The sequence below is a fragment of the Rissa tridactyla genome, chromosome 13 (genome assembly GCF_028500815.1).
Source record: "Rissa tridactyla isolate bRisTri1 chromosome 13, bRisTri1.patW.cur.20221130, whole genome shotgun sequence".
NCBI classification, from domain to species: Eukaryota; Metazoa; Chordata; class Aves; order Charadriiformes; family Laridae; genus Rissa; species Rissa tridactyla.
The window spans coordinates 14,375,037-14,388,378 of record NC_071478.1 but is presented as its reverse complement, the minus strand read 5'-3'; the positions used below and the strand labels follow the sequence as shown (position 1 = coordinate 14,388,378).

Genomic DNA, 13,342 nt, shown 5'->3' with positions numbered 1-13,342 from the left:
ATTGATATCAGTATGCTTATATTTATAAATATATTTTTGAAGTCATTTAATATAATATCTTTAATATATTCAAGTATATTAATCTAATACCATTAATAAATACAATGTATGTTTATGTTTTGTAGACAGAAGACAGTAAAACTTTATTAACAATTTAGGGTTACTTAAGGATACTGTTAAGTTGGTTTGGGAAAATGCTATTCAAGCCCTACTGTTTTTATTACTATTTTCTATTGTGGATATATGCTACTCGTAGTCTTGGGTTATTATTTTGTTTGTGTCGTGTTCCAGTAATCTTGTATGTAAAATTCTTGGTTGAAAATGTTAGTACACTGTGCAGGAAAAAAGCATTTTGGATTGAAGGTCTGTTCCTTTGCTTTATTATCAAAGGAACTTTCTCAATAAGCTATAAATTAAGGATTGTTTTGCATTGAGTTGTCTGTTGTTTTTCACTTAATAATGAAAATAATGTAACAGTACTTTCTAAAAGATGGTAAGAACTCTCACAGAGCATACTATAAAATTTTCAACTAATATTTTAAATATATGACCCAGTTTGCATTACCGCTGCACAGCTCTACATTATGGTATGTAGCTACAGCTGTTATTTTTTTATGTATGTCCTCCATTAAATGACACAGGCAGCTAGACTGGTGTACTTGTAGCAGCTACCGCTGAGGACTACTTTCTTTGTGATAATGACCCAACCTTTTCATCTTCCTTTTCTGGGGTAAGAGCATTAAAAAGACAGTGGCAAAGAAACCCCAGGCACCGATTCGTCAGATTCCTTGACCCTTGCCAATCAAGATAAAGTCCTGGGAACAACAGAAAGACTCCCTCGGTGGGGTCATCGGTAAGATGTCACAGGAGCAGTGCTGCTGGAATGCTGCACATACCCACTTCAGCTCATTCCGATGACGCTGGAGAGGAGCTTACACAGCTGTTTGCTGAATGCATGGAACTGAGCCAAGCAGCTAAGATAAAACATAAGGGATGTTGATAGGTGTGCCGTTGATTGTTCACTCCTGTGATATTCTGTGTTTTGTTGATAGATGTGCATTTGAAATTCCTTCTTTGCAATTATACCCTTGTCTTGAGAAATGAGGGTTATATTATTGCAGTGATCTCTTTGCATGGATGCAGCACTGTCTCAAAATGGGACTGCTCCTAATGAAATCTATTGTGGTATTTGCACTGTGTGTTTCGGAGGGGGGGGGTGTGTGTTTCTGGCAGCCACAATGTAGATTGCAGGTTCCTAATTTCATAGAGAAATTCCAAAACCTGGGCAGGATGGTATGAGGCAGGAGGGGATGCAGCAGAATTATGAAAGGTTGGTAATCTGGCGTGGCAGAATCTTGTAAAAGGATGTTTGTAAGCTTCAGTTGTTTGGCACCTAGGGAGCTTCCGACACAGAAGTAAGATACTAGTGACCAACCAGTCATTTCCAGTTTGAAATGAATTGTTAGCAGAACTCTTACCCCCTTCTGTCTTGAGAAGGAAAAATACCGTCTGGCCTGCTGCCTTTAAAGGTGTTTTCCTGTGCCTGTTTTCCTGTGCAGTACTTGAGCCAGCAGAAATATTCAAGGTGCTGTCACAGAGTATCGTGGGGCTTTCACAAGTTTGATTTTGGTGAGGTGCCTGCGACTTTGGTTTGCATTTTTCATTCTGAAATACTCTGAATATTTCTGAAATATTCTGCATTTTCAGCATATGTTTGTAACTACCCTTTCCTTGTTGGATTTTGAGGAAGCCAGGATAGATGAGGTACATGTGTTGGGACAAATGTGTTTCCCTGTGCAGCTAGTTACGCAGTTCAGGTCACTTCTGTCACCATTTTGGGGATATGGTGGCATATACTTTTTGAGATTTCAGTTTATAACACTGATAAGTTATCACTTTAATGTCTGGATTTTGTAAAACCTTCCCTTGTTATTATTTGCTGGGCAACATTTTTTGTATATACAGATATATTTTTATATATATATATATATACACACGCATATACAAGGTTACTGGAATGCCTACATATATTCCAAATACATGCATTATTTAATGTAATTGAGACACTACATTGTTTTCTACATTTTTGTAACTTTTTTAAGAGATAGTTATTTAAATGGTTGAAATATTTTGGACTAGGGGTATACAAATGGCAAGTGGCTCAAGAAAATCAGACTTGTATATTTCTGTTGTCTGTTTCTTTTTTGTGCCTCATTTTTATTTATGTAGTTTAGAAGTGACTTAGTATCTTCATTAAGTGTTTTTGGATACACTTGTGTCAGACACTTGTACTTCAATAATTATATATGAAGCCTGGCTTAATCAGGACTTGGTGACCAATTAGTGAAGTCCCACTACTGTTTAAGCTCCTTTTCTCATTATACACTCACTATTGGCACTGTATATAAAGGATAAACTAAGTGCCCCTGATGTGCTGTTAATTAGATTTGTCAGGACTCCCAGTTGCACTGTCTGCCAAACACAAGTGTTGTCACTTACTGTATCAGTAATGAATTGACTTAAGGGCTTTTGTAGATACTTAGAGGGCCTTAGTTTTGAATACTTAAATCTGTTGCAACTATAATTGTAGTTACAGCTATAGCTCTGCTTACTGTACTTGCAAGAACCTCCACAAACAAGGGATAGCAACTTTCTTGAATTTCTGAAAACCAAGCTGGATTTTGTGCTTAAGCTGATCTAACGTCCATGTAGGCAGTATGTGATCTTCTGAGTTCTGCAAAATCAGGGGCAGTATAGGGTTTGTTTTCAGTGCAACTCAGAAGTAAATACAATTCCTCATATTCCCAAATAAAATTGGTGCCTAAAGCGAAAAGACTTTTCAGTCTCTCTCCTAAAATAGGAAAGAAAACTTCAGTTGAAAGCAATTCCATTGAATTATTTCAGTCAACAATAATACCTTTTTCATTTATTTTTCTGACACTTTTAATACCTATTTAAAATAACTTAATCTTGAAATACAACTTCTTTTCAGAACAGAGTTATCTAGGTTATTTATTCTGAAACTCTGTTTTCTGAGACTTATGTTCACTTTAAAAAAATATTTGCTAACCCTAATTTTCTGGAGACTCGGGCTAAAATGGAATAATACTGTAGTATGTTTGATTGCTTGGGTTTTTTTCGCTTTTAGCCAGTATGGAACCATTTCATTCTGTCTGCTAGCATACCTTCAAGCTTTACTCCATTTTTGCGATCTTGTTTATTTTAACTGCTTGACAGCATGATTTCAGACTCTCTTTTCCTTTCCGTCCTCCAAATCTTTCTTTCCCAGTCTTTGTCTTCCTCTTAATCAGGTTCAGTTGCATATAGTGAGCTCTCTTGAGTGAGCGCTGCCAGCAAAGTGCTCTGTGCATCTCGGTAGTCTAGAAAAAGTATTTTAAAATATTGCAAAATAATGCCATCTTTGTGCAATACCGTGCTAATCCGTTAGGCATTGTGCAATCAGGTTGCTCGTTTAAGAAATCATCAGATGATGTGATACGAATGGACTGTTCTGTGACTGATACATCCAAAAAGTTATGGAAATGCTTATTTTTAAAAGATAATTGGCTGGAACCACTTATAAAGTTGAAGAGAAAGCTGAATTAGTCTTCTGAATGCTTTTAGTGTTTTGGCTCATTAAATTTTCAGATTCAGGATAATAACACGGTTTAAAAGTATCTTGTGTTTGGTATTAATTTGCTGATGGTTTATAAGATAGGGAACTTCAATGAACACTTGGTATATTGTATATAACCTAAATAAGGCTATATAAACCAGTCTTCTCCGTAGGACTAGTAACATAAACAAACCTATGTTCTTCTTTTAATAATGAACCAGTGAGCTGTAGGCCATCATTTTTATGACTAAAATGAACATTGCACAGGACCAGTCTGCTGCTGTACAGTAATTACAGCGTGGATACGTCTTAAAATACATCACCATTAATGAACTCTGTTAGCTTCAATTCACTTGGCAACCGAGTAAAGCAAAAGAAGTTCTAAAGTATGGCTCCAGTCCATTGTTGAAAGTACTGAAGTAACTCTCCCTGACGTTTTGGAGTTACTTCTTCCCACCTTTCTCCTTTCTGTTTGCTTCTGAGGGTTCGTTCTTTTCTCCTACATAATCACTGTAAATGAACTCTGTTCTGAGCTCAGTAATTTTTATTTTTAAACCTGTCTAGAATTGGAGTTAGAGCAGTTATGTTTGGTGGTACAAGCTGGATAGAGTTTGATTAGTAAAGTGTATTAAGGAGCCACTGTTTGTTATTCTTGGATGCTTTCTGAGTGCATTGTAGCCAGCAGTACTGATTGGTGACTAGGATTCTACTTTTCGTCTTTGAAAAATCTCATATTGGAAAAAGCCTAGCTTTTTTGTGGAAAAGAGTGGGGCGGGATGGGTAGGGAGGATGAGGTTCTGGCAACAGATGTGTGATCACGTCCCTGCATACCTCCCTCACACTGAGATTTTTGGGGTGAATTGTTAAGGATTTTGCCCTTTGAGGGCAAAACCTCAGGAAGAAGCCTCCTGTCCTCCTGCTCGGAGTTGCGCAGTACACCTTTTTCCTTCACTCTGAACTTCAGACAAGTTGTATGTGGTCTAAGCCTGAGGCAGGGGGTAGAGGATGTGTGGAGCCAGCCATTTCTCAATCACAAGTGCTGAGCAACTTTCGAGTGCTCTTAGTTTGACAGAGAAGTGACTTTATGTGTTCTGAGAGTATGCACTTACGAAGTTGAGAAATCCTGGGCAAGTGAGCAACAGTGGATAAAATTGTGAAAGAGAAAACTGGAGCCACTTGCTGTGTTTGGGTCTGAGCTGACTAGATTCACTTTAGGTTGGGTATATCCACTTGTATGGCCCTCTTGCTTCTCACTTACAATGTAGGTGGTCCTCTTTTTCACACTCAGTCATAGCAGATGTATTTATATTAAGTTTTCTTTCTGAAAAATCAGTAAACATAAAAAATAACCATAATCAATTAGCCTGTATCTAGTCTTTCTAGATTGATTATCCTTGATAATAAAGCTAGGACTGAGTAATTACTAAGGAGTAGACCTTTTTTCCAGGTGCCCAGTGAAGAGCTCATCTCTTCAAGTATTGACAAACTAATCTTCTCTACCAATAATATGCTTCATACTGCCATCTACTGACATCACGTTTTGTTATTGCAGCAGGGGATCAAATCATGGCTTGCCTCTGTGGTAAAACATGTGGTACAAACAGCCTTGGTATAATTATACCTCTGCAGATTTGCCATTATTGTACTTGGATGTGATACTGGTCTTCAGGATTTAAAGTACTACTTCTGGATTAGCTTGTGTCTGTTACAAAGAGTTTACATTACATAGGAAAAAGGCACTCTAAATCCTAAAACTGTGTTTGTGTAGAATTACTTCAGTCAATATTTTAGTCAGAATTCGTCTATCCAGGGAATTGTAGATGAAGTATGCTCTGATCTCAAATCACTCGTGTGGCAATGCCTTTTGGTGCTTGGTGATCTGTAACAAAAAAACCCAATCATTCCTCATGCATCATTGAATTTAGCAATGTCTATATGAACCCCTTCTGTGTGTGACTTTCAGGATATTTTCTTCCTACAAGTTGACTTCCCCCTTTTCTCTCCACCCTTTCTTCTTGGCTTGTTGTTAAAGTTTTCTGTGGATTTCTGAGAAGCAGTTCAGATTTGGACTGAAAAGCAGTTTTCTTAAGGCATATTGTGTAATGATTGCCATCTTTAAGTTAAGCAGGGCATTACTAGATACCAGAATATTTGGGAAAATTTAAACTTGCATGGAGAACAGTTGCCCTCCCCTGATTTTCTTTTTTTTATCAGTCTGAATGTCATGGTGACAGTTCTTCTTTTGGAATTTCCTCACTGGGGGTGGGGGAGGCATTCCACGAGAAGTGGGAGCCACCACCTTATAGGTAGCTATGTGAGTCATTCAAGGACTTCCAAAATATGGTCTCATGATTCGTGACATGACATGGGAGAGTGAGATGCTAATCCTAATGACCATTCGGACCACAGTCATGACGGGACTGTTAGGAGAATAATCTTAGAAGGACAGGCTGTGTGGTGTGGCTGACATGCTGGTGGGAAGGGATGCCATCTAGAGGGACCTGGACAGGCTTGAGAGGTGGGCCTGTGTGAACCTCATGAAGTTCAACAAGGCCGAGTGCAAGGTCATAGAATCATAGAACTGTTAGAGTTGGAAGGGACCTTAAAGATCATCTAGTTCCAAGCCCCCTGCCATGGGCAGGGACGCCTCCCACCAGCCCAGGTTGCCCCAAGCCCCGTCCAACCTGGCCTTAAAAACTTCCAGCGATGGGGCTTCCACCACCTCTCTGGGCAACCTGGGCCAGTGTCTCACCACCCTCATGGTGAAGAGGTTCTTCCTAACGTCCAATGTGAATTGACCCTTCTCTAATTTTAATCCATTCCCTCTAGTCCTGGGTTGGGGCAGTCCCAAGCACAAATACAGGCTGGGTGGAGAATGGATTGAGTGAGAGCCCTGCCTAGAAGGACTTGGGGATGTTGATGAATGAGAAGCTCAGTATGAGCCAGCAACGTGTGCTCACAGCCCAGAAAGCCAATGGCATCATGGGCAGCAGGGTAAGGGGGGGATTCTGCCCTTCTGCTCCACTCTTGGGAGACCCCCCTGCAGTGCTGCCTTCAGCTCTGGGGCTCTGAAAATAAGAAGGACACAGAGCTGTTGGAGCGGGGCCAGAGGAAGCCCCGGAGATGCTGGGAGGGCTGGAGCCCCTCTGCTGTGAGGACAGGTGGAGAGAGCTTGGGGGGTTCAGCCTGGAGAAGAGAAGGCTCCGGGGAGACCTTGGAGCCCCTTCCAGTCCCTAAAGGGGCTCCAGGAAAGCTGGGGAGGGACTCTGGATCAGGGAGGGGAGCCATGGGATGAGGGGGAAGGGTTTTACACTGGGAGAGGGGAGATTTGGGTTAGATGTGAGGAAGCAGTTCTTTGCTGTGAGGGGGGTGAGCCCCTGGCGCAGGTTGCCCAGAGAAGCTGTGGCTTCCCCATCCCTGGAGGGGTTCAAGGCCAGGTTGGCCGGGGCTTGGAGCAATCTGGGCTGGTGGGAGGTGTCCCTGCCCAGGGCAGGGGGTGGCACTGGATGGGCTTTGAGGTCCCTTCTAACCCAAACCATGCTGTGATTCTATGAAGATAGTCATTCAGGAGTAGATTGAATTTCCCACCAGAAAAGGGAATTTTCTGCTGTCTTTGAGGAAAGCAAGCTGCAAAAATTATTTTGAGGGATCTCATCTCTCTTTAATCTCTTCATGTTACCAGCTGTTAAAGACACAGAGAACTGCAAATGTTTTTGGGATGATATCAGTACATTTAATTATATAATTTCCATCTGTTGATTGGAAAGCTGATGGAGATGATCTGAAGGAAGAACATTAATATTTTTTTCTTGTTGAAGGATCCAACAGTCTAATTTATGGAATTGGATGTCTAATGTATGGAATTATCTTTTTACTAGTCTTCAGATTATGTAGAAACGTATCTGTGTGCACACACAATGTTCCTTAAACCACATTTATGATGTGATGTTTTGAAGAACAGTTCCCTAGCACGGGGACATACAGTGAAATTGTTTACTGTCCCACCCAATTCCTAGAAAAAGATTTAATTTAGGAAGGAGCGGAAATGTTGCCAGAAGAGTTTCAGATCCTGTCTACTTTGGACACAGCCACAAGACAGATGCGGCATTTAACCAAGTAAGATAAAAAGCGGTGTAATATAGTTACTCTGGATGTTTCAGGAAGCTGTCTGCTATTATGTGCTTCTAGTTTTAAAAAAGAAATATACCCAGATACTCTTCTTAAATAATCCCTTAATGTAAGAATTGTCTCCAGCAGTGGTCAAAAGTGGAACAGCTTAGGGAAGACTGTAAGGTCATGCCAAGAATACAGTTATTTTTCTGTACACTTGGTCAGCTTCCTGCTGGTTTTGGCAATACAACTTGACATATTTTTGTGTTTAACAACTGTTGATGAATTTTTCTTTTGTGAGTTTAATTGAGTTTGAACCCACATAGAATTTCAGCATGCACAAATACTTGTTGGTAATTAATACCATAGCTCCTCTATGCAATGGGTAGAAAAGAGTCTGGGATTTTTGGTTTAGTTTTTTCATTCATTAGTGTAGCATTAGGTCTTCTACTTCCTGTATGAAGGAAAGAATGTAACTGTCTCTATCCTTATTTGTCTCAATCCTTTTGATTTTAGTACACATCTGCTCTCTCCCTTTTCAGTTAACCTCCTTCGCAGTGAAGACTCCTTAGTACTTAGCTGTTCTTTCTGTGGAAAGCAGTCCATATTTCTTCCTGGTGCATCTCTTACTTCTACTGCCTTTCCTTTAGGTCGAGGAGATTCAGAATGGCACCTGTTTTTATATGAATACTTAATCGTTTTCCAAGCTGTTGCAATGATATCTTTTGTTTGTTCTTCATCCCTTTCCAAATTCTGAATATTGTTGTGGTTTTTGTTTGGGATTTTATTTGTTATTTCTGAACTGATGTATCTATGTAAAAATGTTTACTATAGATTCAAGAACTTCTTTCCTGGCCAGTACTATCTTGTTCAAAGCCAGAATCCCTAAGAAAGAATTTATTTTTTTTTTCCTCCTGCACTTTTCCTGTACTTTTATCTACATTGAATTTTACTTGTGGGCTGTGGTTTGTCTTTTTTTCTTTTTTTTTTCCTCATCTATTCACTAATTCTTGTATAGTTGTACTGCAGTTCTTTGCCTTGAGTTCTGTTTTTCATACTTTTTCAGTATCACAGTAGTAGCAGAATTTGTTATCATGCTGTTCACCCTCTTCTAGTTCTCATTATTTAGCCTTAATAATGGTGATATTTCTTTTAAATGCAAAGTTAAGTCAAGGAGTGTGTCTCAATACTGTGAAGAAATCAAAGGAGGCTAAGTGATCTCAGGAGAGGTACTTAAGTAGCTGTAGTGTTTGTATAAATGAGAGAACTAAAAGAACTAATTAAAGAAAGCTGGAGCAATGTATAAACTACCCGTGCAGACCCGTTTAATACAGTTGAATCCAAACCTGCAGCACCTTTACTGTATCAATCATAAAAATCAATAGAGAAATAGATATCTTACTGTTGGAAGTTACATAGAAAAAGCTATTCTAAATGAAGGAGTTAAATATTGTAAACAGTTGATTGAGAAATTCTACCAGCCAGTGGGTTTAATTATCCACTCCCCCACCCCGTGCATCACGTTTTAATTTTATTTACAGGAGATAACACTAATACTGTTAATGGGACTAAATCTCTCTTCTTCTCTTATAGTGATTTTTTTCTTAATAGGTAATAAAGTGTGCAGTATAGCAGGATTTTCTGTTGTACTTCATTTTTCTTCAGGCCACTATTCTTGCAAAAACGAGAATGTTCACAGTCATGTCACACATACACTGGTAATTTCAGCTGCGTTCTCATTTTCCTTTTATGTAGCATTTATGATCTTTGAAGATTCATTTTGGATGTAAATGACTAGTTCAAAAGTATAAAAAGAAAAATCTATTTAATGTCCCAAATTTGAATGACTGATTTTTTTTTTGAGTGGAGCTGATTTAGTCTGAGTTGAAAAATAAGCTAGTCAGTCCTTTTACAATATACTGTCATAACAGGGATCTGGGAATAAGAGTGTTAGTTTGGTGATTTTTGTTTTGTTCAAGTTGAAAACCATAAACCACTGTTTTGAAACTGGACTGACTTTGTTATACGGCATATTTTTGTGAAAGTTCTTTTGACTATATTTTTAAGAAGAGCTTTATATACTGCAGCTTTGTGTGGTAGCATGGAAAAATCCAACTCTCCTGGAGAACAGATGGACCAATAAACTGTTCACCAAGTATCCATACTTATTTTAGAGTCTATTTCTGGTACAGTACAATCAACAGCAACAAAAACTTAAAAATAGCATTGCTTTGTTTTGGACTGTCATGATGCCTTGCTGCTCTCTGACAGCATGCTTTATATTACTTATGTGCTCTTATGACCTGTCTGCTACTTGGAGGTGTGCTTTTATTTTTTCCGCTCCCTGTTTTGTTGTGGAGTGCTTTAATAAAGCCGAGAATGCAATTTCCTTGATGCAAAACTCAAGAGATTAAACTAAAAATACTTGGCTTCCAGCACCTTTGGAGCCAGGGGGATATTGTTCTTTCCTCACTGTGTCATGTTGAGATACAGTTGTTTCATGCGTTAAAAATTTCAGAGCTCTTTTAAGAGGGTTAAGCATTACTCTTTAAATGACAAAATTCATAATTTGAAAAAATAACCGGGACCAAAGTCTCTTCAAAATAACAATGTTTTCTATTACTGTTAATAAACAATGAGAATCACAATTGAAATCAAGTGCTTCTGCAGTTGCCAATGTTACTGTAGTTTCACCTGTCTTTACACTTTGCAGATGCATGCTGTACTGAAATCCCACTACATTGTTTTGAAAAGTACTAAGCTGACTTTATGTGATTTTACTGTTAAGCTTTTAAATATTATTACTTTTTATAAAGATCTCTATAAAAGCCAGGGAAACGAATTTTTACATACTATATTTATAGCATTGTAAAGGAAATAAATAGAATAAAGCAGTTTATAGCGAAAAGTACACTAGAAACGTAAACATGTGTTAAGGAAGAAAAAGCTGTGGTTAGTTACAGACAAAACAACTAACAAGATCAGAGAGAGTCAGCCTTATTTTATTAAACAGTCAGATGGCACTGCACAATACTATCAATGTCATTCTGCCAAAGGCAAGTGACCGCCAACTGGACTATGTAAAAGACTCATCTCTCTTCTACTGTTCCTAAATCTGTAAGATAAGTTTGCATTGGAGTTAAAAATCTTGAGAAACTTGTTTTTGGGGGCAGTTAATAACATCTATGTGATTTAATATGCAGGTAGCGACTTGTAGGGTTTTCAGACGTGTTTAGGCACCTACTTCATGTTTGTTTCGGTTGGAGTCGGGCATTATTTGTTTCCTTAACACCCTGCTTAGTGTCTTTTTCTGTCTTACGGAAACCAATTGCTTTTAAAATCTAGCTCCAAAGTTAGTTGGTGACATAAGTCCTGTGTTCAGAAGTGAGTAAAGGATATTAAATCCAACTGAGGGTTTGCGAGATTTAGTATTTTTAAATGCCTGAGTGCCTTTTGAAAAAGGACTTAAACTTTGTTGGAAAACTTTATAAGAAAGCTTTCATTTTGTCACTTACTCCTGTTAGCTTTCTTTCACAGCTTCTCATGCAATTTCTGTTAAATGAGGAACATTTTCCAACTGTTTTTGAGAATGGCAATAGAAATACATATTTGTTAAAATTCTTAGTTATGGATAGAATTATTTAACATTCATATGGTTGTCTGTGTGCATATGTGCACATAATCTCAAAATAAAATTTTTATGCACATAGTTTCTGTCAGCACTCTAGAGAATATAGTTCATGAGCAAAAAACCTTCAGCTGAGACACTCTTCTTCCTGGCTTTCTTTGTTTTGAAACAATTCTGGAGCATCTGTCATTGTTTCACACAATTTCCTGTAAAGCTGCCTGTGGCAGTTGAGCTCATTCTTTATTACCCAAGGGCTTTGCTAGCTATAAAAAAATGTATCTGACTACCTAATAGCCTAATAGTCAGCCTTCCCTGGAGAAGTGGGAGTGGAAAGATGTTTTTACTTTCTTTTTTGCTGGCTTTGCAAACCTGACCCTATCTGAGAAGCTTTTATCTGTATTGTCAATGAAGTAGAAGGGAATTCCTATGATAATGGCTTCTCTAGCTACTAGAGGGCCCCTTCTACGTAGCAAAGAACGGCGCTGATCAAATTATAGTCAAGTTCTGAAGTTCTGCCTTAATACGGATGACACATCTGTATGTGATTATCTTTTTAACAGCCCCTTCAGTTTTTGCTTTGTTTGTTTATTAGTTTAGAGGCCCTTTATACTGAAATAAACTGCCAAAACGGTACAAAAATATGATGCCTATAGATGCCTAGACTGTGCTTGTAGGACCATTACAGCACAGCACAAACATTACATCTCTGTACGTTTCTATAGATAGATATGTGGTGCCGCAGTTCTTCTTAACTAGATAGGTAAGGAAAAGAATTTCCAGATATTCATAGTGAAAAACTGAAATGCATATACAGAGCTGCTCTTCTATTTTGTACTTGAATAAATTAATGTTTTTTCTACAAAAACCTAAGTAGCAGCAGTTAGAATTAATTTAAATTTCCTAAGCCAAGTGGTATTGCTTAAAGATCAAGTTGTGGTAAACGCTTCACTATTAGTTAATTTTGCACATGAACAGTTCCATTGGGATTACTTATAAAACCTTATAAAGGTATGTTTGAAGAATCAAATTACGCTTCCACGTGTTGGTGCTGGAAAACCCCAACCTTGGACCTACTGTTCTAGCATGCCCTGTAACTTGATATCGTGAAAAAGAAACACAGAAAAAAAACCCCTAAACTCAACAAAAAAGCCTGTCCTAAAAATTAAAAATCATAGAGCAAAGGAATACTTAACCACTGTTTAGTTATTTTTCTTTGAAATGAGTTACTTGCAAATAACAAAATGTTATTATAGGTTTGACTTATCATGAGGTGGGCATGAGTAATGAAAAGTGAAATAAACTACTGAGAGTAATGGTCAGGAAACATGGTTTTGTGGGTGAACTTCTCACAGTGAGCATAAACTCAATATCCATCTGTATTGTAGAAGGCAAAAGTGTCGTGTGTTCTGAACCAGGGTAAATGATGAGATGAGAAATGCATTCTGAATGTTTCAGCTACAGCATCACGTAAAAAGTACTGTGTATGACACATGCTGGTTTTAATAGTACTCTGACTCCTTCATCTGCAGTTTGATTACTTCAAGTTCTCATTTAAAAAACACTTGAGCCACACATTATTTCAGAATATCACATTCCATTGAAGCCATTGTAACCACATGATTGTTTAAAGTTATGTCCTTACTTCCTTGTCTGGCTGAATTAGGATACAGTCTTCATTTGTACATTCCAAACTCATGAGCAGCTTCAAAGAGATTCTTTTCCCAGCCAAATAGCCTGCCAGTGATACTTCAGCTTTCTGATCTGAATGTGGAACTGAAATCTCCATTTTAAATTGAGCAACTTATTTGGATGGTTTCCTAAAGTAGATATTAGCTATGTTTGGAATATAAGATTGTGTGATACACTGTAAAGGCTTAACTAGCTTGTAAGCTGCCTAAGTCACTTCTGGACTTTCCACTTGCAAAGCAGTTCATCAACCCTGAACTTGTGTTAACGAAACCCCTCTGTATGTACCAAGACAAGTCAAA

The 13,342-nt window shown here is 38.2% G+C and overlaps 1 protein-coding gene across 4 annotated transcripts in view; it reads left to right on the top strand.

Annotated features, from left to right (window-relative positions):
- The window catches only part of MED13L (mediator complex subunit 13L), a 202,042-nt gene that overhangs the window by 106,656 nt on the left and 82,044 nt on the right, over positions 1-13,342 (top strand). Inside the window, exon 1 of one of the 4 annotated variants that reach the window (XM_054219666.1) lies at positions 7,150-10,359. The exons of the other annotated variants lie outside the window; for them this stretch is intronic. Coding sequence (XP_054075641.1) covers positions 10,336-10,359 — 24 coding nt within the window. The 5' untranslated portion in view covers positions 7,150-10,335. Of the gene's footprint in view, positions 1-7,149; positions 10,360-13,342 lie in introns of those variants that run through there. 4 annotated transcript variants of the gene reach the window in all.